The 24,884-nt window shown below is 40.7% G+C and overlaps 1 protein-coding gene across 1 annotated transcript; it reads left to right on the plus strand.

Moving 5' to 3' along the window:
- The first annotated feature begins 1,368 nt into the window (after positions 1–1,368).
- Positions 1,369–5,262, plus strand: LOC138879526 (uncharacterized). Its single transcript, XM_070159144.1, has 4 exons — positions 1,369–1,789; positions 1,838–2,191; positions 3,998–4,202; positions 4,941–5,262. Exons 1-4 carry the CDS (start codon positions 1,369–1,371, stop codon positions 5,260–5,262), a joined length of 1,302 nt encoding a protein of 433 aa, XP_070015245.1.
- The last annotated feature ends 19,622 nt before the right edge of the window (positions 5,263–24,884 follow it).

Raw genomic sequence — 24,884 nt, forward strand, 5'->3', positions numbered from 1 at the left:
TTGGGATTTAAAAATAAACGGTGACTTGGGACACCAATTAAAATATTCCAAGTGGCGACTCTGAGAAATTAAATAAAATAATCTCATTTCGAATAATGTCACTTAAATCGGAAAAACTCCCTTATATACCTCTCGGGGGGTGTAAAAAGGAGGTGTGTCAGCTCTGGCGACTCTGCTGGGGATCCAAACCCAACTTCAGTTCAGGGTTTAAGAATTCGAGCTTAGAATAACTGTTATAGTTGGTTTGTTTTATCTGATTTTTACATGTTGAGCCTAATGTGCTAATTGCCACTTTTTACTGCTTTGATATTGTTTGGACTGTATATAAATTGTTACGAAACTCTCTGAGTCTTCTAAATCATCTAGGAAGTGTGCACGTCGTGTGACTTCTTTTCTGTTAGAGTCATATCCAATTTTAGAACGAGGTTCGGACAAGTTGCAAAGCCGGTGAAGCTTCTGTATTTCCGGTACGCTGCCCCCCTCGGCTCGACCGATTCGAGCTGTCCGCTCGGGTAAGCTAGGTCTATACAATACACCCAGGTTTTAAACCTAGTATAACAAAGCCTCATGCTGGATCCCTAGTAGGAGCGTTTGTTTGCATCACGTGTATTTGACTTTGGAGACTCAACACAGGGGTTGGGTCTGTCTAGGACAAGTGTACCCGAAATGAAAAGACCATCCTGATGCATTCTACTTGCTACTTGTGCATTTATTTGCTTCGAATTTGCATGTTGACCGGCTTTTGAATAATAGGAGAAAAGTTGGAAAAGGGAAAATCAATTTGAGGGCTAGAGAGATAATTACCTGTTTTTGAAAAAACCCGATGTTCAAAAGGTACCGAAACTCTGCCGAAATTTTTGAAAAAAATGGGAGAATTTTATATATATATATATATATATATATATATATATATATATATATATATATATATATATATAGTATTGTTTTTATTATGTCAAATCTGCCCGAACTACGCCAGTTTGATTCTCACCGGATGTGAGATACGTAGGCAACCCCGATCGGGTCCAACTTTATTTTTGCAAAAATAAACCAAAAAGAACAAATTTTTTTTATTGTTTTGTCATAAATAAGTAAGGTGATGTCATTCTTGTCTAAAATAGTTGAATGTCTCCAAAAGGGCACCAGAAGGCTGTTTTTGCAAGAACAGCCACCTATGATCCCCTTTTCAAAATTTTTGCCGGTTAGCAAACTTAACCCTAAAATCTTCTTTCCCGAAGTGATAAAGGGCCGTATTTGCAAAGCCGAGTTTTATTTTTGAAATGAAAATTTTTGAAAAAAAAGAGAAATCGATAACTTTTTCTTGGGTCAAAATAAGTCATGATCTTTTTAACTGAATCACCCTAATAAATGTGCAAGATGAGCACAAATGAAAATGAACCCTTCGCAGCTCTTGAGGAAATTCCCTTACAGCTCCATATGTGGTGGAACGACTTAGGAAAAGTCAGCAGAGGGACTGTGGTAAAAGTTTTGGGTGGTCTCGTGGGACTTCTGAAAATCAAGCCGAGATTGGACGTGATTGAAGCCTTGATACCTTTCTGGGACCCGACTCACAATGTGTTTCACTTTTCTGATTTTGAGCTCACCCCCACGCTAGAGGAAATTGTAGGTTATGCCGGCCTTAGCGGAAATCTTAGAAGTCGTTACTCGGTGTCACCAAGAACAGTATCTCCTCACAAGTTTTTAGATATGTTGAGTATTAGTCGGGAGGTTCAGGATGGGAATTTATCTGAAGGGTTTTGCACTTTCCAATTCTTGTACCAGCGTTATGGCAATCCCCACTGTTTTGAGTGACCGGATACTGAACTAAGCCATGCAGGAAACAAAGATAAATGGGAGGCACGGGGGGATTTGGCCTTTATAGTAGCATTCTTGGGTGTCATAATCTGTCCGAGAAAAGACGGCAACATAGAATTGGGTCTCATGGGAATGGTTGATGTCATGATAAAGAAAGCTAATGGCACCCTTGTTCCAATGATCTTAGCTGAGATTTACCGAACATTAACCATATGCCGAGAAGGGGGAAGATTCTTCCAGGGTTGTAACTTGCTACTACAACTTTGGATACAAGAGCATCTTTGTCACCATGTGGGATATATGAACTACGTCATGACTGGTCTGAATTGCATCGAAGAGTACGAGAACCGAGTGGTGAGTGTTGAATTTCCAGAAGGTATAGAGGCTTAGTTTGCACACTTGAGTTCTTTAACTTCGGACAAAATTGACTGGACTTTCGGATGGCTCCCTGTCACCGAAGTCATATACATGTCAGCCTAGGTGTGCTATCTTCTCCTAATGGGTCTCCGGAGCATTTAGCCATATGCTCCTCACAGGGTTTTGCGCTAACTGGGCAGGTTTCAAACTATTCCCCATGACGAAGATCTGAGCCGACAAGTCGTCGAATTGGGCCCAAAGGCTGTATTCCCAGAAGGAAGAGTTCGTCAAGTTTGGAATGAGTGCAGCTTTCTAGAACCTAAGACTCTGGTGTGGGATCTAACTAAAGGTGAGGTAGACCTTAATTACATGAATTGGTTCAGTAAAAGGTTTCAAATCCCTCGAGAGCCTGAAAGGCCTGCTAAAAGACTCACGTCCAGCAATTCACTGACGACTCGCGGGAGAAATAGGACTGGTTGACGAAAGAAGCAAACTATAGGGCCAAGATAAGTAAATTGGAGGGACAAATCAGGAACCTCAAGTTTGATAATAGTGTCCAAGCTGCTGGAGATGAAGGGGAAAAAAAGAATCTGGCTCAGGAAAACGAAGCCCTTAAAGCTCAGATCCAGAAAGTGAGAATAGCTGCTAAAAACTAGGAAAGAAGCCGAGCAGATGAAAGGCTTATAAGTGGTCTTCGAAAGAAAGTAATTGAGTGTCAAGATGACATAGAAAAATCTGAGGCTAGTCTAGCAAGAGTCCGAGCATAACTGGCAAAGAATGCATAAGGACGGGAGGATTTTGTGTGGTAGTTGAAGAGAAAATATGAGGGGACAGTCACCGATTTGAAGAGAAAGTTAACTACCCTTGAAAATGAGGCGGCCAAACAATCTAGGAACTTTAAAGCCGAAAGGGAACATTGCTATGCCTTGATGTCCCAGATGGAGGAAGATATACAACAGTTGGAGAGTCAAAACCATCATGACACCCAAGGGTTAGAAGCTCGGAATCAGCAAATCGGGCGTTTGCTTCAAGAAAAGGGTATTATCCGGGAGAGGGTTAGAGCAATTGTCGACTACATCGTCATGAAATGCCACGAATGTAAGGATATGACTCGAACCACTTTCTTTGCCGCAGTAATGACATTTGTCCACCAAATAATGAGTGATCTGGAGCGTCTTCAAGGGGATCTTGCACATAGGCCCGTGGCAAGACCGAATGATGTCCCACAGGCCCCAGGAGTCGAAGCACTTATATACTCTTGATTTTTCATTTATCGAGTCTGTATTTCAGTTTTATGTTTAAAATTTTCTTTTGAGTCTATTTGTAGTTTCTAAAATTCCAAGAAATGAGTATGTTGGAGTCTTTTGTAATAGAAAAATTTAGGAGTTTTATTAATAAAAATTGAATATTCCTAAAACTTGTTTCTTTATTTTTCGTACTTATTTCTTGAACTACGTGATGATGTGATTCACGCAACGTTGTGATACGTAGGCAATCCTCATCGGATCCGGTCATAATTTTTGTAAATAACTCAAATAAAAGAGAGATGTGGAAGGAAAAAACCGAAAGAAAAACCAAAAATAAAGAAAAAAAGAGGCAAAGAAAAAATGGGAATGAGAGGAGAGGCATCAAAGAGCCAAAGTGGAAAGAAAAGAAAATTTGGGAAATAAGCAAAGCTGGAATGAAACATGCAACCGTTGCGAAACATGTAGAAACACATTTAACTGTATAGGTGCATCACACCCCAACGTGCGATTACCTATGTGTTAATTGCTTCAAACTGAACAGTTTGTTGTCTACTGTTAAGTATAGGTTTTATATTAAGGTGGTTGGTTTTGTGGTAATCTGGCTTCACATCCGTACTTCACAAGGTCAAAAGGAAGTGTTGAAATGTCTTCGGAAAGTCACCTGCCAACAATCCCTATTCCGGAGGATAGCCCGATCTTGGCCATCCCAACTTCTGAGTCAGCAACTGCTGAGGAAAATAGAACTCTGCGTCTTCGCATGGGCCAACGGCAGAGAACTACCAAGTGCGATACCTGGGTTCCCTGAGCTATTTCCCAGGGCAAGTGGGACTTCCAACATCCCCATAAGTTATCCAAACACCCCACTGGAATATCCTACCATCTCAGCCCACTTTGCTGGAACACCTTTTGAGGATCGCCCCCAGGTGTCAATGTCAGGTGCGGCCTCAAACATATTCACTGCGCCACCCTATTCGACTGCGACACAACCCACTCTACCCAGGCCTAGATTCAATCCATCTTCCTTTACATTTCAAGCACCATCTTTCCCACTGGAACCTACCTAGTTTACTACCAATGCTTACCCTCAGCCACCCCGGTACGAGTTTACTGCAGGGCAGGAGAAAACCACAAAAAACCCTGAACAAGAGGAGATTACCAGAAAGATGAGGAGCATGGAGTAGAGTCTAAAAAATATACAGGGTTTGAGTGGGCAAAAGCACGTATCCTATGTTGACCTGTGTATGTGCCCACACGTACATTTACCCTTGGGTTTCAAAACCCCAAAGTTTGAAAAGTATGACGGGCATGGGGATCCATAGCCCACCTCAAAAGGTACTGCAATCAATTGCGGGGAGCAGGCAGAAAAGAGGAGCTTCTTATGGCATATTTTGGAGAGAGCCTGGTCGACATTGCTTCTGAATGGTACATGGATCAGGATATATCTCGGTGGCATATTTGGGACGACCTGGCTCAGGATTTTGTTAGGTAGTTTCAATACAACATCGACATTGCCCCTGACAGGAATTCATTGTCGAACCTCAAGAAGAAGTCCTCAGAAAGCTTCCGAGTGTACGTTGTCAAATGGTGCGAACAGGCGGCTAGAGTCAAACCTCCAATGGACGAAACAGAGATGGTTAGTGTTTTTCTTCAAGCCCAAGAGGCTGATTATTATCAGAATATGATGTCTGCGATGGGGAAGACATTTGCCGAGGCCATCAAAATTGGTGAAATGGTTGAGAACTATCTAAAAACAGGGCGCATCTTGAGTCAGTTTACTATAAAGGCTACCTCCCATGCAATTCAAGGCGGGTCTGAAGGTGTAGAAAACCAAAAGAAGAAGTAAGAAGCGGCAATGGCAACTTCAAGAGAAAGAAAATCCCGTCCACCCAGACCTTATTTCCCTGAAAGAACCCCACAACATTACTATCCCCATCTGGATGTGGCCTATGTTATGGTTCCTCAGCCATACGCAGTGATGAATGCCCAACCCTACGTTAGGCCACAACAACAATTCAATCAAAACCAAGCTCTATTTCCAAGAAATCAACCTCCTCACCAAGCTCAGTATAATCCAGACCTCCACAGAACAACTTCCCCTACAATGCCCGTGTTCGGGAACCACCTAAGATGGCAAACTTCACACCCATTGGCGAGTCATATTCCAGCCTTTTCCCCAAACTTGTCCAGATGGGTTTGTTGTAGCCTGTACCCCAAACCAGGCAGAACCCAACATCGCCCGCTTACAGAGCTGGTACTTGATATGCTTACCATTCAGGGGGCGGAAGGGCATGATATAGATGATTGTTGGACCCTGAAAAGGGCTGTGGAAAATCTCATAGAACAGAAGCGAATAGTGCTAAAGGACGAAGGCGTTCCTAATGTAAACAATAATCCATTACCGGCTCACAACAACGGGCCGGTTATTGGAATGATCTGTGAAGATAAAGAATTTTTGAACCAGCTCTAAAAGCCAGCATTGCCATAGACGATGCGGAAAAGAAGCCAAAGGCTGCCATAAAATAAGACAAGGGGGAGAAGAAGAGTAAAACCACCCCTCAGAATACAAAAATTATAGAGGAAACCAAAGCTATGGCAGCGCCCTCAAAAGATGTCGTTCTCTATGTTCCCCGGGGCCACAAGAAAGAACAAATGTCATTGAGCCCTCGAAGAAGGTTTGAGCTAAACAAGAGGTCTAAAATGTATGTGCCTAAAGGGACCTACGTGGTGTGGGGGCCAGTAATTTCACCAAGGCTGAATGAACCTGTGGTTATTGGTCGTGCACCGCAGAGGCCCATGATAGATCACACTGCCGTTCCATGGAATTACAACAAGGCGGTAGTAACCTACAGGGGGAAAGAGATCTCGAGAGAAGTTAAGGAAAATAACACGACTGAGAAATACATCAATCTGGAGGAAGTGAATAATGCCACGAAGAAGCGTTTCCCACTTAAGAAGCCAATGAGTGCTGAAGAAGCAGAAGAGTTCTTCCGAAAAATGAAAATGGCGAACTACGAGATAATTAACCAACTCCGGAAGTCTCCTGCTTAGGTCTCTTTGTTGTCTCTGCTAATGAATTCAACTGAACATCAAAAAGTATTGATCAGAACTCTCAATGAAGAATATGTACCCATTGAAACCACTGTGGAACAGTTGGAGAGGATGGCAGAAATATTTTTTGCAATCAATCAAATTTCTTTCAGCAAGAATGATCTGCCCTCGATAGGGGCCGCCCACAACAAAGCCCTTCATCTGACAGTTAAATGCGAGGAATATTATGTGAAAAGGGTCATGCTGGACGGTGGTTCCAAAGTAGATATTTTCCCTCTCTCAACCCTGCAACGGATGGAGATCGGTACTGAGAGAATCAAGCCTAACAGCGTCTGTGTGCGTGCCTTTGACGATATCAAAAGAGATACCATTGGTGAGATTGATCTGGTTCTGACTATTGGTCCGGTGAATTTCGAGGTGACTTTTCAGGTCTTGGATATGGATACTTCCTATAATCTCCTCTTGGGAAGACCTTGGATTCACGCAGCAGGGGCTGTACTTTCTACTCTCCACCAGATGTTGAAATTCGAACATGAAGATCAAGAGATTGTAGTTCACGGAGAAGATGAGCAGTAGATTTATCAGGACCCGTCAGTCCCATGTATCGAGGCTAGGGAAGGAAGTGAACATATAGTCTATCAAGCTTTTGAGGTTGTGGTCATAGACCAATGTGAAGAAGGAAACCCTTGTCCTCAACCCTTTCTCTTAAATGCATCAATTATGGTTGCCAAGGAAATGATCAGGCATGGTTACAAATCCGGGAAGGGGCTCGGGACGTCGTTGCAAGGAATCACTGAACCTATCACTCTGGATGCTAGCAAGAAGTTCTTTGGGGTAGGTTTCCAACCCACGCCAACTGATGAAAGATGGGCAGATAAATGAAAGAACAACGGTTGGGTCTTGCCTCAGCCGATTCCGCATCTTTATAGAACCTTTGTCAGGCCCAAGTACAATGAGGAAGATGAGGCCTTCACAGCCGAGGAAATTGAGGAAATCTGTGGGGCTATGAGGAAGATGCTGTATGAAACCCACATGGTCCAACTGGGAGAAGGCTCGAGCACCGCTGAGGTGCTGTATGTGGGGCCCAATGCCAAATTGCAAAATTGGAAGGCTACTCCGTTCCCAATCAGGCGGGAATCCTGGTAGTCCAGTCCTGCCACTTTTTCTGCATCACGAGTTATTTCAGGGTGTAACTCGGATGTTTTCTTTAGTTTCTTGTCTTTAATTTCCAATGTAAACCCTTTTATCTTCAAAAATTCAATGACATGAAATCAATATTTGATCGTTCATCTCTCTTTATTCTTTCTGTTTTTTTGTTATTTTTTCTTTCAGTTCTAATAACGCGGCTTTAAATAACATGACATGCTTGCGGACTTCATGCCCAGATCCAAACACGCTGTCTAATTGCGAAATAATGAACCAAGAACAAGAATATGATGAAGAAGAGGCTTTTAGGGAAATAAATCGAGAATTGGAACAATTTGAGAATAAACCTAAGCCCAACTTAAATGATATCGAGCTGGTTAATTTGGGTAGTTCTGAAGAAGTCAAAGAAACCAAGATATGCATTCACACAGATGAAAAAACCCGGGATGCATTGATCCAACTTTTGTTTGAATTCAAAGATATGTTTGCTTGGTCATACGATGACATGCCAGGACTAAGTGTTGATTTGGTGGTTCACAAGTTGCCAACCTACCCCGACTATCCCCCTGTCCAGCAAAAGCAAAGAAAGTTCAAAACTGATATTATTGACAAGATTAATGAAGAGGTCACAAAATAGTTGAAAGCGTGAGTGATCCAAGTGGTTCAGTACACCACATGGTTAGCCAATGTAGTTCCAGTGCCAAAGAAAGACGGGAAAACTCGAGTGTGTGTGGACTACAGAGATCTGAACAAAGCAAGCTTGAGTGTGTGTGGACTACAGAGATCTGAACAAAGCAAGTCCCAAGGATAATTTCCCTTTGCCGAACATCCACATCCTTGTTGATAACTGCATCAAACATGAGATACAGTCCTTCATGGATTGTTATGTAGGATATCACCAGGTGTTGATGGATTAAGAGGATGCAGAAAAGATAGTTTTCACCATACCCTGGGGCACCTACTATTACAGGGTCATGCCTTTTAGTCTGAAGAACACCGGGGCAACCTATATGAGGGCCATGATTGCCATTTTTTATGAAATGATGCACCAAGAAATTGAGGTGTATGTAGACGATGTGATCATCAAGTCCAGGACCCAGGACGACCATGTTCGAGACTTGAGAAAATTCTTTGAGCGGCTATGTAAATATGATTTGAAGCTAAATCCAGCCAAATGTGCATTTGGGGTTCCATCTGGCAAACTCTTGGGATTCATAGTTAATCGGAGGAACATCGAGTTAGACCCAACAAAGATAAAGTCTATTCGAGATTTGCCTCCTCCAAGAACCAAGAAAGAGGTTATGAGCCTACTGGGAAGGTTAAACTACATTAGCCGATTCATGGCTCAGTTAACTTCTACATGTTAACCCATCTTCAAGCTATTAAAGAAAGATGTAGCAATTAAATGTACAGACGAGTGACAAGAAGCCTTTGACAAAATCAAAGAATATCTATCGAACCCGCCAGCCCTGGTCCCACATAAACCTGGGAGGCCTTTGTTTCTGTATTTGACAGTCTTGGAGAATTCTTTTGGATGTGTCCTCAGACAATATGATGTGACCGGGAAAAGAGAGCAGGCGATCTACTATCTGAGCAAAAAGTTCACAAGCTATGCAGCCAAATATACCCTGTTGGAAAGGACTTGTTGCGCCCTAACTTGGGTCGCTCAGAAGCTTAGGCATTACCTGTTGGCCTATACCACTTACCTCATCACCAAGTTGGATCCTTTAAAGTACATATTCCAGAAGCCAATGCCCACATGGAAGTTAGCAAAATGGCAGATCCTGCTCACTGAATTTGACATAGTCTATGTCACCCGCAAGATAATGAAAGCCCAGGCTTCAACAGATCACCTAGCTGAAAACCCTGTTGACGATGAATACCAGCCTTTGAGCACCTACTTCCCGGATGAAGAGGTAAATTCAGTTGTGATAACATCGGAAGACACCCATGCTTAGAAAATGTTCTTTGATGGAGTTGTGAACGCAAAAGGCGTTGGAATTGGGGCGATCTTGATCTCACCCACTGGTCAGCATTATCCAGCCACATCCCGGCTTCGGTTTTCTACACAAACAACACTGCCGAGTATAAAGCCTGCATTATGGGTATGAATGGGGCAATCGACCAAGATGTGGAAGAACTGTTAATCATGGGAGATCCGGATCTGATTATCAGACAAGCTCAAAGAGAATGGAAAACTCGAGATGTCAAACTTATTCCCTACAGGAAACATGTAGAAGATCTTAGCAGGCGATTCAAGTCAGTAGAGTTCAGGTACATTCCTCGTTTTCATAATGAGTTAGCCAATGCACTCGCTACTTTGGCCTCGATGCTGCCATACCCAGGCAATGCCCACATTGACCCATTGGAAATCCAAATCCGAGAAAGGCATGGTTACTGCAACACGGTTGAAGCAGAACCGAATGTTCAGCCATGGTATCATGATATCGAGAGATTTCTGAAAACTAAAGAATATCTTGAGCAAGCCAGTGGAAACCAAAAGAGAACCATTAGACGGCTCACAGACAGTTTCTTCTTGAGTGGTGAGGTCTTATACAAAAGGACTCCAGATCTCAACTTGTTAAGATGTATTGACACCGAAGAGGCCGGAAGAATCATGTATGAAGTGCACGCAGGAGTGTGCGGACCCCACATAAACGGGTATGTTTTGGCAAAGAAGATCCTTCGAGCAGGCTATTATTGGATGACTATGGAAAAAGATTATTTTAGTTTTGTCCAGAAATGTCATCAGTGTCAAGTGCATGGTGATCTGATTCATGCACCACCTACAGAACTGCATTCCATGTCAGCACCTTGGCCATTTGTTGCCTGGGGTATGGACGTCATTGGGCCGATCGAGCCAAAAGCTTCAAATGGGCATAGATTCATATTGGTCGCTATCGACTACTTCACAAAGTGGGTTGAAGCAATGACCCTCAAATCTGTCACCAAGAAAGCTGTAGTAGACTTCGTGCATTCCAATCTCATCTGCCATTTTGGTATCCCTGCGACTATCATTACGGATAATACTGCAAACTTGAATAGTCATTTGATGAGGGAGATATGCAAACAATTCAAGATAACGCATCGAAACTCTACCCCATACCGGCCTAAAGCTAATGGTGTCGTTGAAGCAGCAAACAAAAACATCAAAAAGATTTTGAGAAGGATGATTCAAAGTTCCAGGCATTGGCATGAAATGTTTCTGTTGGCATTGTTAGGATATCCTACTACTGCGCGCACATCAGTCGGAGCAACCCCATATCTTTTGGTTTACGGCACTGAAGCCGTGATACCCGCAGAAGTTGAAATCCCTTCTCTTTGGATCATTGTTGAAGCTGAAATTGAAGACAGTGAGTGGGTCAAAACCCATCTGGAACAGTTAACTCTGATCGATGAAAAGCGAATGGCCGCAGTCTGCCACAGGTAGTTGTATCAACAAAGAATGGCCCGTGCCTACAGTAAGAAAGTGCAACCTAGAAACTTTGAAGTGGGGCAACTCGTTTTAAGGCGTATTCTTCTCCATCATCAGGAAACAAAAGGAAAGTTCGCTCCTAACTGGAAAGGACCATACATTATCAGAAAATTGTTGCCAAAAAGGGCGTTATACCTGGAAGACATCGAAGGGAATGATCCTGAAATAGCTGTAAATGCAGACGCAGTCAAAAGGTACTATGTTTAAATCCTTTTGCAGCAATAACATTATCTGATTGGTATAACGAAGGCTTTCATTCTCGCTACCCCAAACACTCCAATCCTTTGCTAATCCTTTGAGCCAGTTACCTTTCTTTCATTACCCTCTTTGGAATTTGAAGACGTTTGTAAAAAATAATAAATAAATCAATAAATAAATAAGCAAAATCATCAAAAACAAAAGAAAAACAACTAAACAACAAAAACAAAGTTCACCAAACTACGTTCGACTTGATTCCGAAAGGATACGTAGGCAGCCTCTCTGGGGTTTAGTCACACCAAAGCAAAAATCTAATTTCCCAAAAGTTAAACTAGGGCAGATGTTATAACGGTTCGACGATGATCTTGCTTGAACGGTTCCAAAGTTGTAATTTGATCCAAATTCTTTTTACCCAAACCTTGTTTAAGTCCTTCCTATCAATTGGTGAAAGGTGTTCAAAATCAGAGGACGCAGCTATTTGAATCCAATCCAATCAAGATGAGAGAAATAAAATGAGAGAGTCTTATTGGTAAAAACCTACGGGCACCGTAAGACGATGGTGAGTAGAGAAAATGAAAAATAAGAGAGTCTTGTTAGTGAAAACTCGTAAAGAGCATTATAAGGCGATGGTGAGAAGAGAAATGAGGGAGGTCGATTGGCGAAAACCCGCAAAGGGCATCGTTGATCAAAAAGAAGAAATCCCTCACCACCATTGGCACTGAAAGAGTCCTAGTAAGGTTTCTCGGTTTCAGAACACGGTTCCTAATGGGTTTATGAGAAGTTGGATAGTTGGGAAGATCGGGTATCCAGTCCAAGAATCATGTCATGTCTATTGAAGTCTGCATGCACTCCAGATAAGTCCTTCTTTCCTCCCCGAAAGGGACACTTCTCCTTAAATTCACTTTCTTGTCCTCTATTTACTTTTCTTTTAATCCCTTTTGGTCTGACTCTGTTCCGAAACTAATACAAAGAAAAGGTGGCAAGATTGGTTTTACGGGGTTCTGCTTAATAAAAGCCAAGTCCAAAGAAAAGTACCTAGCCTCAGCGGGTGCATCAAGTCGATCCCGACTGGCCATGATGGTGGATGCTCTGAAATCAAAGTTATTAAAAATGAAAAGAAATCCAAAGTCAAAAGCCCCTAGAGGCAGAATAAGGTGAAAGGACCAAAGCCCCACACGGGTGAACCGTCATCTAGAAAGTTTGGAAAGTTGAGTTCCTCGGTTTTAGGAGAGAGGTCAATCCTCAGAAAAGCCAGCAAGCAGCAGAGGTTCTTACCAAAAGAGTTGGGCCGAGATCAAGTGATCAAAAACTATCAAGGCCACAAAACCAACCACCGTTTCAAACTAACAATTGTTCTTTGTTTGAAAAACTTGAAACAAGTGCAATCCAAAACCGTGCAAGAAGCAGGTGTAACCAAAAAGGAAAAAGAAACGCGCAAGTGCTAGAAATAGCTTTGCAGCAACAATCCATAAAAAAGGAAAGTCCCCTCCAATTTTCTTTCCCGCATTTACTCATTCCATGAAATAAAAAAAAAGAAGAGAAAGGAAATTAAAAATGAAAAAAAGAAGATAAGAGGAAAATAAAATTAAAAAAAAAAGAAGAAAAAAATGATAGTTTAGGATCCCCAATCTTAATCTTTTTACGCTTTGCCAACATAGGGTGTTCAATTCCTAGTTGAGATATTTTTCGACATAGGCTCTCCATCCCCTAGTCGCCTTTTACCAACATAGGGTCTCCAATCCCTAGTTGAGAGTTTTAAGACATAGGGTCCCCATCCCCTAGTCGCCTTTTGCTAACATAGAGTCTCCAATCACTAGTTGAGATTATTTTTAGACATAGGGTCTCCATCTCCTAGTCGCCTTTTGCCAACATAGGGTCTCCAATCCCTAGTTGAGATTATTTTTAGACATAGGGTCTCCATCCCCTAGTCACCTTTTGCCAACATAGGGTCTCTAATCCATAGTTGAGATATTTAGACATAGGGTCTCCATCCCCTAATCGCCTTTTGCCAACATAGGGTCTCCAATCCCTAGTTGAGATTATTTTTGGACATAGAGTCTCCATCCCCTAGTCGCCTTTTGCCAACATAGGGTCTCCAATTCCTAGTTGAGATTTTTAGACATAGGGTCTCCATCCCCTAGTCGCCTTTTACCAACATAGGGTCTCCAACCCATTAGTTGAGATTTTTTTTAGACATAGGGTCTCCATCCCCTAGTCGCTTTTTGCCAACATAGGGTCCCCAATCCCTAGTTGAGATTTTTTAGACATAGGGTCTCCATCCCATAGTTGCCTTTTGCAAACATAGGGTCTCCAACCCCTAGTTGAGATTTTTAGACATAGTGTCTCCATCCCCTAGTCGCCTTTTGCCAACATAGGGTCTCCAATCCCTAGTTGAGATTTTAGACATAGGGTTTCCATCCTCTATTCACCTTTTGCCAACATAGGGCCTCCAATCCCTAGTTGAGATTTTTAGACATAGTGTCTCCATTCCCTAGTCGCTTTTTGCCAATATAGGGGCTCCAATCCCTAGGTGAGATTTTAGACATAGGGTCTCCAATCCCTAGTTGAGATTATTTTTAGGCATAGGGTCTCCATCCCCTAGTCGCCTTTTGCCAACATAGGGTCTCCACTCCCTAGTTGAGATTATTTTACATACAGGGCTCCACTCCCTAATCTAGTTCTCCTAAAGATACATGATCCTTATTTTATTGCCTTCAGTAGAGAGATAGTGTAGGGTTTTTGTTACAATAACTCACAAAATTTTCCTAGTGAAAACTGGGGTAGAAAAACTTCGCTCGTTTGTATGTTTTGGTGTCTGAGCAAGTTTGACCTCGAGGTACAGGATTCGAGACGACCAAAAGAATGAGTCTCAATCCAAATTAAAGAAAAGAAGAAAAAGAGCAAAAAAAGTGAACTCAAAGTACTAAAGCAGAGAAAGATGCGGACTGCTCAAGATATGATTGAAGTCACAGGATTCGCGTGTCCCACCTTGATCCAAAGCTGAAGAATGAACCAGCGATTATACCTAAGGAGCATCAAGATGTATATCGGAGTCTGTAGCAAGAACCAGCTAAGACTCAAGATCAAACTTCAGAAGATTTATAGATGGGAATTTTGTAACTCGTAGTTAATAGGCTTAGCTAGTTTAGCTTCTTATCTTTCATTTTGGTGTAATAAGAAGCTCAGCAAGCAGAAACAGCAGCAACAACAGTGAAATCACAGCTTCCTGGTAGTCCCAGCTACCGAAACTTTTAGAACTACACTAACCTGATTCCTTTATAGCCAAGGATATGTAGGCAACCTTCGAAGCAAGGTTTGATCAGATTTTTCAAAAGATGCTTCTCATGGAGTTTCCAAACAGGCAAAAATCGCTCGTAATTGCTCATTTTATCTTTGCCCAAAAACCCTTCATGTTTCCGAGCAAAGAGGGGCAGCTGTGAGCACGTGATTTTTGCCCCACATAAATTACTCCTACAGAATTCCAAAGAATTAGATTTTTTTAATTGTTTGTTATTTTAGGAATTATTGTAGAATTCTTCTAATTATTTGCATTTTGCTGTGCATGTTTAATTTTATTTAATTCATGAAAAATACAAAAAAATACATTGCATTTGCATTTAGGATTTAATTTTACATTTTTAGATTAATTAGTAAATTAGTTGTTTTATGAAATATGAAAAATCACAAAAAAATAGTTCATTTTGCATTTTAACTCTTTAATTTTGAATTTTATAGTTTTTTCTTTAAATTTAGGATTTAATTAATTATTGTAAATACTATGTTGAGTAATTAATATAATTTGGTAGGTTAATTTAGCTAATTTAGGTTTTAATTTTAATTTGGAAAAGAAAAAGAAATTTTGAAATTGAAAAGAAAAGGAAAAGAAGTAAAGAAGTTTGGTTTGGACCATTTTAATTAATTTTCCCCCAGGCCCAAATGATTTTTCCCCTGAAACCCGATCAACATGGCCCAAACCTGTGTCTCCAACCCGGTCCGCCTTTCTTATTAACCAAACGACATCGTTTGGAGTTCCCTACTTAAAATCGATCCTAGCCCTCTGTTCCATCATATCCAACGACCCCAAATTATTTCCCCATCCCCCTTTAAAAGTGTCTGAACCTCCCTCATTAACCTAGTACTCATCTACTTCTGTCTCTCATCTTCTCCATAAACCCTAGAGCCGCCATGAATTCTCCACCATATACAGCCGGCGGTACCACCTCCAATCAACCCCAAATAAACACCACACAACCCTCACTCACCCCTGACCCCCAAGCTATCACCATATTCCTTCAAATCAACACCAAACGAAGCCAATTTCACATCTAAAAAGGGCAAAAAGAGAAAAACAAAAATCTCCTAAATTTTTCAAGCATTCGATGACTGGTTAGGGTTGTAATTGCTATTTCTCGTCGGTTCTTAACAAGAACCCACGATGAATACCAATTTCAGCTCAAAATCAGGAAATTCGAGGTCCTCCAAGCCATGTTCTTTCGCATCTTATGTTAGGTACCCTCGTCCTTTTATTTTTCGTTCTTTTATGCTTCTTCCCATCTTCATCTCTTTCTTTCTCCCCTTTTCTTTTTTTATTTTTGTTTAATCAGTGTCTTGTTGCATGATTAGATTAAGAGCAAGTTTAGTTGTGTTTATCTTGTTTCTTATGTTTAGTTTCAAGTAACTCCTTTTCCTTTTTTATTTTTGGTTTCATTTTTAAGGCGTTCTAGTTCTTGGGAAATTTTATTTAGACCATTAATTTCATGATTTTTGAGTTTGACTTGAATTTGGCTTCTGTCAACAGAAGCCCAAAAAGGAGGGATTGGTCCAGGTCTTTGCAAGCCCACGTCTATTTTGTTTGGTTGGGTCATTTGACCCATGAGGTCTTAAGGGTAATTAATAGGGGTGACAAGGTTAGTTTGGGGATTTTAAGTAGGAGAATCTTCAGTAACTGATTTAGGAAATTTCTAGGAAGGTGGGTTTGGGACTGTTTTAGAAAACAGATTTTCGAAATAAAGACTAACTAGCAAGAATGAAAATTTGAAAAAGGTAATTGACAAATAACGTGACTCATTTCTGCTGCCCTAGTTACTCTTTATAAAAGGCTCTTACTTCCTAATCATGTGAGATTTTAGAGACTAAAAACACTGAAAATTTTAGAAAAACGACTGAGTTTTCAAGTACTGAAATCTTTTGCAATTCCTGGTGAAGAACAGGTTCAGTGACCTATTTTGTTCTAGTATCTGAAATTTGCAAATAAGTTCTTGTTAATTTATGGGTCTAGTATTGGTTTAAAGCTTGGTTTTGCTGGATTTGTTGATTTGCTTCTGCTGCTAACTCTTCATTCCCTTTGTTTTTTTTCTTTTACATTCCAGGTATCTTTCTGAACCTTGGTTAACCTATGAATCGTGATGTGCAATGTAAATACGGACACATGATGAAAATAATTCGTGTTACTGAACTCTTGTTCCCTTGTTTCTCCCTTTCATTCATGTGTTGAACTGGTTTAATTTTATGGGAATTCTATTAGCTTTTCTTATGTTGCAAATGTAGTATAAGATGTTTGTATTCGTTCTTCTATTTGATTCTGTTGAATATTGGTGACTGCTGGATTTTAGAATAATGAGCATGTCGATTTCAAATAAGGATGTTGTACAATTCTGCCTTCATTGAATTCAAAAACTGAGTTTCATTAGACATGTGATTTGGTTTTATAGTATTCAAAGCCTATTGTCCACGTTATAGTTATTGTGCATCCTTGTTAGTCAGTGGGTTTCAAATGGTCTCTTCAAAGTTTTAAGTGTTGCCATATTATTAATTTTCATTTCTTTGTCATGAATGGGGATTTACTTTGGGCCTGAATTTAAGGTTGCTTGCGAAATGAGAATTGCATTACCATGTGTTGCTTGGGCCTGCCTCTCGAACCCAGCAGCTCACTTAATTGCTACTTCTGAGCTTGGCTCTATTATGGGCTCGACCTGGGGCCTCATGGCTTTCAGCGTGTGTTAATTCTCTTAGGAGAATTTGGTTGGCTCAGCAAGGAAAAGATTTTAACGACAAGTTTTTTTTTTTAAAAAAAGGATGTTAATTCAGTTTCAGATTTCATGAAGTTTCAGTTGGCATGTGTTTAAATGATTTGGTATAAAATTTTGTTCTAAGAGTTGGGCCTAATGCTGGCCCAGTCATTGAAAGGACTCCATCACTTGGGCTGTCCTTTGCCCGTTCATGCTCTTGGGTTGAGTTAAACCCAGAGGTTTAACGCTCCTTTGATACTAGTAGTCATGCAATGAATAACTTTAATCACATTGTTATAATTCTTTGCTTAAGTGAGGTGTGCCATATTAAACAACACCAATGGTTTATGGCCCTCATGATTAAAAAATAAGAAATCATTTGAACAATTAGATTTGAGGCGTGTCATATTAAGTAAGATATAATTTATGGCCCTCAAAAGTTTAGTTCGAACATCCTTTAAAATTAGACTCGAGGTGTGCCATAGTGCAAAATTAGATAACACATAGCCCTCGGGTAATTAATACGAACTCTTTAAAAATCGGAGCGTACCATCAATTGAATTTTCCATGGCCCTTGCTAAGTTTGTTTTAAATTTTAAAGTGCGTAGTTGCTTTAGGCGCGCTATTTAAATTGATTTTCTTTTAATTACTAAATTCGGGTGTGCACTTCATGTGACCCAAGGTAGCTTGGAAAAACTCCCTTATATACCTCTCTCAGTCACTTAAATTGGAAAAACTCCCTTATATACTTCTCGGGGGGGGGGTGTAAAAAAGAGGTGTGACAACAAGTTCATCGGAGTTAGCAAGGTAGCTGCCTTGCGATTGCACCCCTGCTTTTCTCTCTCCTTATTCTTTCTTAATGTATTCTTGTGATTTTCCCGTCCATGTTGGTGTTTATGTTATTAGAGAGTTGTAGTAGATGCTCATGACTAGTGACACCCTAATGTTGGGCTTGTGTATTTATTCTACACTATTCATTTAGACTTACATCATGAGATTATCGATTAATAAATGGTATAAAAAATAACTTTTATTGAATAATGGTTGATTCAGGAATTGTGTCGGCTGGCCTAATTTCACGATAGGTGTCATCACGACCGAGTCAGTTTTTGGGTCGTGACAAGTTGGTATCAGAGCCTAGGTTACATGGGTCTCACGAGTCATGAGCAGGTTTAGTAGAGTCTCGTGGATCGGTACGGAGACGTCTGTACTTATCCTCAGGAGGCTGCAGAACCTTTAGGAAAACTTCACATTCTTGAATTCTTATCGTATGATATTGATTCAGCTTGAAATGTAACTCTTGAAATTCCTTTCACGCGTTCATATGCGTGCATGAGCGCTCAGTATCAGATGTGCCTTGATGGCTTATGATACCCTGATCAAGGGGCGAGATATGATTTCTGTGTATTGATTTTGGGCCAATCCGGAGGACTTGAGGCTGGTCCTTGCTGGTAGCTTTAGCCCTGAGCTGTTAATTTTGTGAGCGCGTGTTTTTGGATTTATATGTTCGATAGTGTCCCTATTAAGGGAAGTGGTGACTGGATAGTTACGTGATGGATGTGATGTGACTGCGAGATGTGTTCATATGATTTGAATAAGGCGACAAGGGCCTACTTGGGGATAGTAAGAATTGTCCTGTGCTTGATTTTCATCGTGAGTTTATGTATAGCCCGAGTTGTGGGCATGATGAAGGATCTTTTTTCATGTTGTCTAGTTGGGAAATGGAGTAAATTTCATGTCGTGATATAAGTTCAGACTTAGGAAGGGTAAGTGACCGGGTAATAGTTATGATTATGGAAGAATATAGAGACATGCCAGTTTGAGGCTAAGCAAGTGAATTATCTTCTACGGAGTGTTCTGAAGTTGTATGATCCCTATGATGGTTGTTGTGAGTCCTCTTTTATTTGTGAAATTATATGTACTGCAGTTTGAGTTTGGATCACATAGAAATGTTGTCTTGACCGTTACAAGGGTGAACGCGAGTTTTGCAAATGATTTGAAGTACTAGATGGTCTGTGTTGCACGAGCTTATGAAGGACAGAGTTTAATCTCACTATGGTATTATGGCAGTAATAGAGTATATGCATTATGAATTATGGTGTGTTTTGACCTATGGCTTTGAGCCAAGTGGAGGGAGTTTACTATTGATCAGTTAATTGCACGGTTATGTGCTATGATGGTTCCAGTTTGGGGCATATGGGTTAATCAGTTATGGCTTACAGAGGTTGAGATCGAGGATGACCTGAATAAAGGAAATTTTGAATAGGGTTTATGTTATGCTTCATGGGCGTATAAAAATCTATGGAATGACTTGAGTTGTTATTGGTGAAGCATGTAATGTACATGGAGTAGGAATCTATCTGGATGCATTAAGGTGGGGTTATTTTTTGCGGTATTGGAGTGCTAATGGAGCACATTTCGTCCAGTCCGTTTGATCAGTCTAATTGTGGTTTGAGTAGAGTGGATGACTCTCGAGAATGGTTCTAATGGGTTCAAGATGTTACATGTAATAATTGGAGATTTTCAAGTTGTATATTTAGCTAGATCTGAGGTTTGCATTGGAGGGTGTCAAGACTCGTGGTATTTCTATATTATTATGGATTCTACACATCAGTATCAGGAAGGTAATGACTTTAGATTCATAGAAGGTCTTTTCAGAGCAGGTATCTCGGCTATGGTACTTTTGGGGGTGCTTCAGAGGAATGTGAGGGTCTATGAGCCTTAGGGCAATATGATTTTTAGCTAAAGTTTGTGGGGTAAGTTTTAGTTAAGGATTGTAGTGTACTAGCAAGGAAACATCTCAATTTGAAGGTAATTTGGAAGGAACTCAGAGAATTAGGACAGCTTGGTAGTAGGTTGGATTGGCAAGGTAACAGATATGATCAGTTCTTGGGTGCTTATGATGCACTGGGTTTCTACAGGTTTTTCGTGGCAATGCTCTTATGTTTTGATTGCCTGCGTAGCTAGGTTGAGTTAGAGGAATTTAGTTCTGATGGTTTGGTCTTATGCAAATGGAATTCAGAGAGTTCTTGATGGTTTCTACCACGGTTAGAGATGTATATTTTCTATTGGCATGAGGAGCATGGGATGTATAATGATTTTCTCCTAGATGGGATCAAATGGAAAAGCTCTTTGCTGGCTGAGTACGTAGTTGCTTGTAGCTCGGAGTGGATTATGAAGTTCTCATATTTATCATAGGATGGTATGGTATATGCAGTATGTTGTGTGGGGTTGAGATTCGCATGTGTAAGGTTACAGTTCAGTTTTAAAAGGAAGGTCATAAATTATTAGGCAGCATGGATAGCTTCAGATGACTAGATAGATGAGATCACTGATTGGTATGGCTTGACGAGGGTATACATTTCGGAAAGGGCGATGTGTTTGAGTTATGGATGCTTTATTAGTGTTGTGGCACTATCTTGTCTGATCGACTGCTAATATTCAAGGTTTGCTTGGTGGAACAGAAGAATTTTTAGAAGTACCCCTCGTAGGATGATCGAGTAGTAGGGATGTGTTAGATATTTGGGCGGTGGAGTTAGGATCAGATATGGCAATTCATGCGTTATATGGATTTGGAGACTAGGAGTTCTCATAAACAGGTTATTTCGCGGTTATGGACTGTAAGGATGTGGGTAAGCTAGTCAGATGATAGTATGTGTTATGATTCAGTCATTGTGAACCTTTAGAGGGTTATTTATCTGTTGCGGGCGACCAAAGTTGGTGTGTGGTTCATTGGTAGGCCCAACATGGATGTGTATTCTGTACCGGGTCAGAATTTTGACTCCGAACTATTATTGTTGAGAGATGTTCCATTCTATTGTTGTTGAGCTTATCCGTGTTCTGGAGTGATCTATGAGTTACTCTTCTATGTTACGAGGAGTTATGATTTGTGGGTTATATGCGCATATGGTGCGATTCCATTTGAGCTTTATAGCGGAATTTGAGCGAGACGGGTAATTGGGAGTTGCATGATTTGTTACGCATTGGGTATGTTCTTTCGGACTGATATGGTATTGCGTCATTTGCTTCTCCATGGTTATGGTGATTCACTTTTGGGTGCTAGGCATCAAATTGTGCTTGGTTGATGATTTTGAGCATGGAAATTTGAGGTGTTATGTCACCAAAGTAGTCATGTTGGATGAGATGAGGTCATCGGACCTAGAATGGATACTAACAGATTCGATTTTAGCATGTTGGAAGGATAATATCGATGTTCGGCTTATAAATTTGTTGTGGTCCTCGCCAAAGGAGAAGTGGCTACAAAAATGGTTGATCCGAGGAATGGTTATGACTTTATGTATGTTTCATTCATCATTGACAATATACAAAAGTGTTAGAATGGGCTTTATTTGATAAGAGGTTTATTATCGATATTCGGTTGTTTTGGGCAATTATTGTGATTAGAAGTTATCGCTACGAGTGTTTGAGTTATGTGGTATATCATGTAATTGCATCTTGGGTACGGATATGGTTGATACAGCTTGTTCGGCCTTATTCATAGTATAGATGTAAGGTTCTGACCTTATATATGATTTTGGAAGGGAAAATTTGGTTCTAAGGTTTATGGCTAGGTTGGATTGTGAAATTGCAGTTACATTGTGTTATTAGACCTATATGAGACAGGGTGATCTGGGATTACCCCCGGGTATGTGCATGGTAAGGTTACTTAGCGATTGATGGTTTTCGGAACAACTTTGGGCACATTCGAGGATGAACATACGTTTAAGTGGGGGATGATGTAATGATCCGACCGGTCATTTTGAGATTTTACACTTCGCTCACCAGTTCTCGGCCATGAATAGCCCCGTGTGATGTATTATGACTTATGTAAATCATCAGTTTTGGTTTCCAGGGTAATCAGAATGAATTTGGAAGAAACATTCTCAGTTTGAAACTTAAAATTTAAAAGGTTTTACCAAGTTTTGACTTGTTAGTATATGATCTAGGATTGGAAATTTTGCAATTTGGTTAGCTCTATTAGGTGATTTGGGACTTAGGAGCGTGATCGGAATGTATTTTGGAGGTCCGTGGAAGGTTTAGGCTTGAATTGGCAAAATTGGAATTTTGGCATTTTCCATTTGGCAGGTGAGATTTTGATATAGGGGTCGGAATGGAATTCTGAAATTTGGAGTAGGTCCATTGTGTCATTTGTTACTTATGTGCAAAATTTCGGGTCATTCGGACGAGGTTTGATAGACTCTTTGATCGAATTCGAAATTCAAAAGTTTTTGGAATTCTTAGGCTTGAATCCGATGTGATCTTGGTGTTTTGCTATTGTTTTGAGCGTTCCGAAGGTTGAAACAAGTTTGAATGATGATATGGATATGTTGGAATGTTTGGTTGAGGTCCCGAGGGCCTTGAGTGAGTTTTAGGTGGTTAAACGGATCAAATTCTTGTTTTGAAAGATGCAGATTTCTTCAGTTCAGTGTTGTAGAGTTTTGCTCTTCGCGTTCGCGAAGAAAGGTTGAGTGAGGAAGGCCAGCTACCATTCGCGTTCGCGATGTAGGTCTCGTGTACGCGACGGTTGAGTCTGATTGTGCATCGTGAACGCATGGCATGATTCACGTTCGCGTAGAAGGGTGAAGCAGACTTGGGCACCAGGCCCTAAAGCGTCGCGTTCACCAACTGAAGAAACGCGTTAGCGTAGGCTAAGTTGAGTAAGGCATCGCGTTCACGAGGCTAGTATTCGCATTCGCATATGAGGAAATTTGAGCTTTGAATTATTTGTGCTTCGTGAACGCGAGGTTTTGACCGCGTTTGCGAAGAAGAAATTTTTGGCCTGGGCAAAATGTTTAAATAGCCATGTTCGCGATTTTTGGTCTATCTTTAACCATTTTTGGGCGATTTTGGAGCTTTTTGAGAAGGATTGAAGAGGGAATCAAAGGGGAACACTTGGAGGTAAGATTTTTGAACTCAATACTCGATCCTATGTTGATCCTTACTTGTTTAAACGTGAAATTTGTGGAAATTAAAGCCTAAAATTGGGGAATTAGGGCTTGAAATTGGAGAGTGTAAATTGGGGATTTGAGGGGCCATTTGAGGTCCGATTTTGATGTTCTTGGTATGTACGAACTCGTGAGAGTGTAAGGATTCTATTGGTGTAATTTTTATCGGATTTCGAGGTGTGGGCTCGGGGGGCGGTTTGGCCAATTTCAGGATTTTTGATATAAATTGGATATTTTCGAGTGGGCTTTGTTCCCTTAGCATATTCTAATGTTACGATTCTGATTTTGGGTAGATTTAACGTGAGTTGAGGCCGAGGCAAGAGTCAAGGGTATCACGGAGTAGTATTTCATTCGGTTTGAGGTAAGTAATGATTGTAAATGCTATCCTGAGGGTATGAAACCCGGAGGTGACACATACGCTAGATGACGAGCGTGGAGTCATGCACTGTTGGGGATTGTGACTTGGTCCGTCCGGTATGACTGTTAAGTCGCATATTTGATTGAAAACTGTTTAATATCATTTTGTTTCGAAAAGTATTGCTATGTTTTGGGCGGAATGCCATATTTGGGCCTCGTGCCAACCGTTTTGGACCCTTATGGGGCTTTTTAACTACTGTTCCTTACTGTTTTGACTTAATAATTGTACTCAGTCATGCTGTGTTTTATTGATTTCTTAACTCAACCTTGTTTACTAAATTTTGATACTATAAATGATATTTTGAGCTGAACGCCCTATTTTACTGATAATCCGAGTGGCTTCTGAGGTTGATGGTTGAGAGAGGCCAAAGGCCTGATTGTGAGGTTGATGACTGAGATAGACCGGGTTTGATTGTGAGGTTAATGACTGAGAGAGGTCGAGGGCCTGGTTGTGAGAATTATATATTTATGGATTGGGCTGCACGCCGCAACAATATATATACCGATGCAGCGTGCAGCCTGATCCATACACACACACACACACACACACACACACACACACACACACACATATATATATATATATATATATATATATATATATGGATCGGGCTGCACGCCGCAGCGATATGTTGGATTGGGCTGCACGCTGCATTAAGGAGGAGTGAAACCAGTAAGTTCATAAAGAGGCCCCTTAGGCAAAATATCACTCCTATACATGTATATATAGCCCCTCGGGCAAGCCTCTCAGTCACTCATGACTCAACTCTTATCAATCAGCGCTCACACTCTATAGGTACCATATAATAACCGTTGTGGTGTGCATCCCGATCCATATATCATTGCGGCATGCAACCCGATCCATATATATAGTCGGTTGTGCTCGCTAGGGGTGTGCAGACTATGGAGGGGCTCCTACAGCCCAAGCACTATATCACAGTGAGTTTCTATTAAATATGTTGATTAAACTACTGCTTTCACTCATCTTTAGACCTAGCCTCCATTGAAAATGTTAAACAAATGTTTTAAACGACTTTCTTTTAAACTGAAGTTTTTACGAGATGTTCGGAATTTAGTCACTTATTTGGATTTGTTACCTCCACTGAGATTTTTTTAAAGTTATAAAACGGTTATGAATTTTTGTTTGTCGAGGGGCTGTATACAAATTATGTCTTGCTCGAGGGGCCGATTATGATTTTCATCACTTTCACTATATATATTTCATTAA

The sequence above is a fragment of the Nicotiana sylvestris genome, chromosome 10, assembly GCF_000393655.2.
Source record: "Nicotiana sylvestris chromosome 10, ASM39365v2, whole genome shotgun sequence".
Lineage (NCBI taxonomy): Eukaryota > Viridiplantae > Streptophyta > Magnoliopsida > Solanales > Solanaceae > Nicotiana > Nicotiana sylvestris.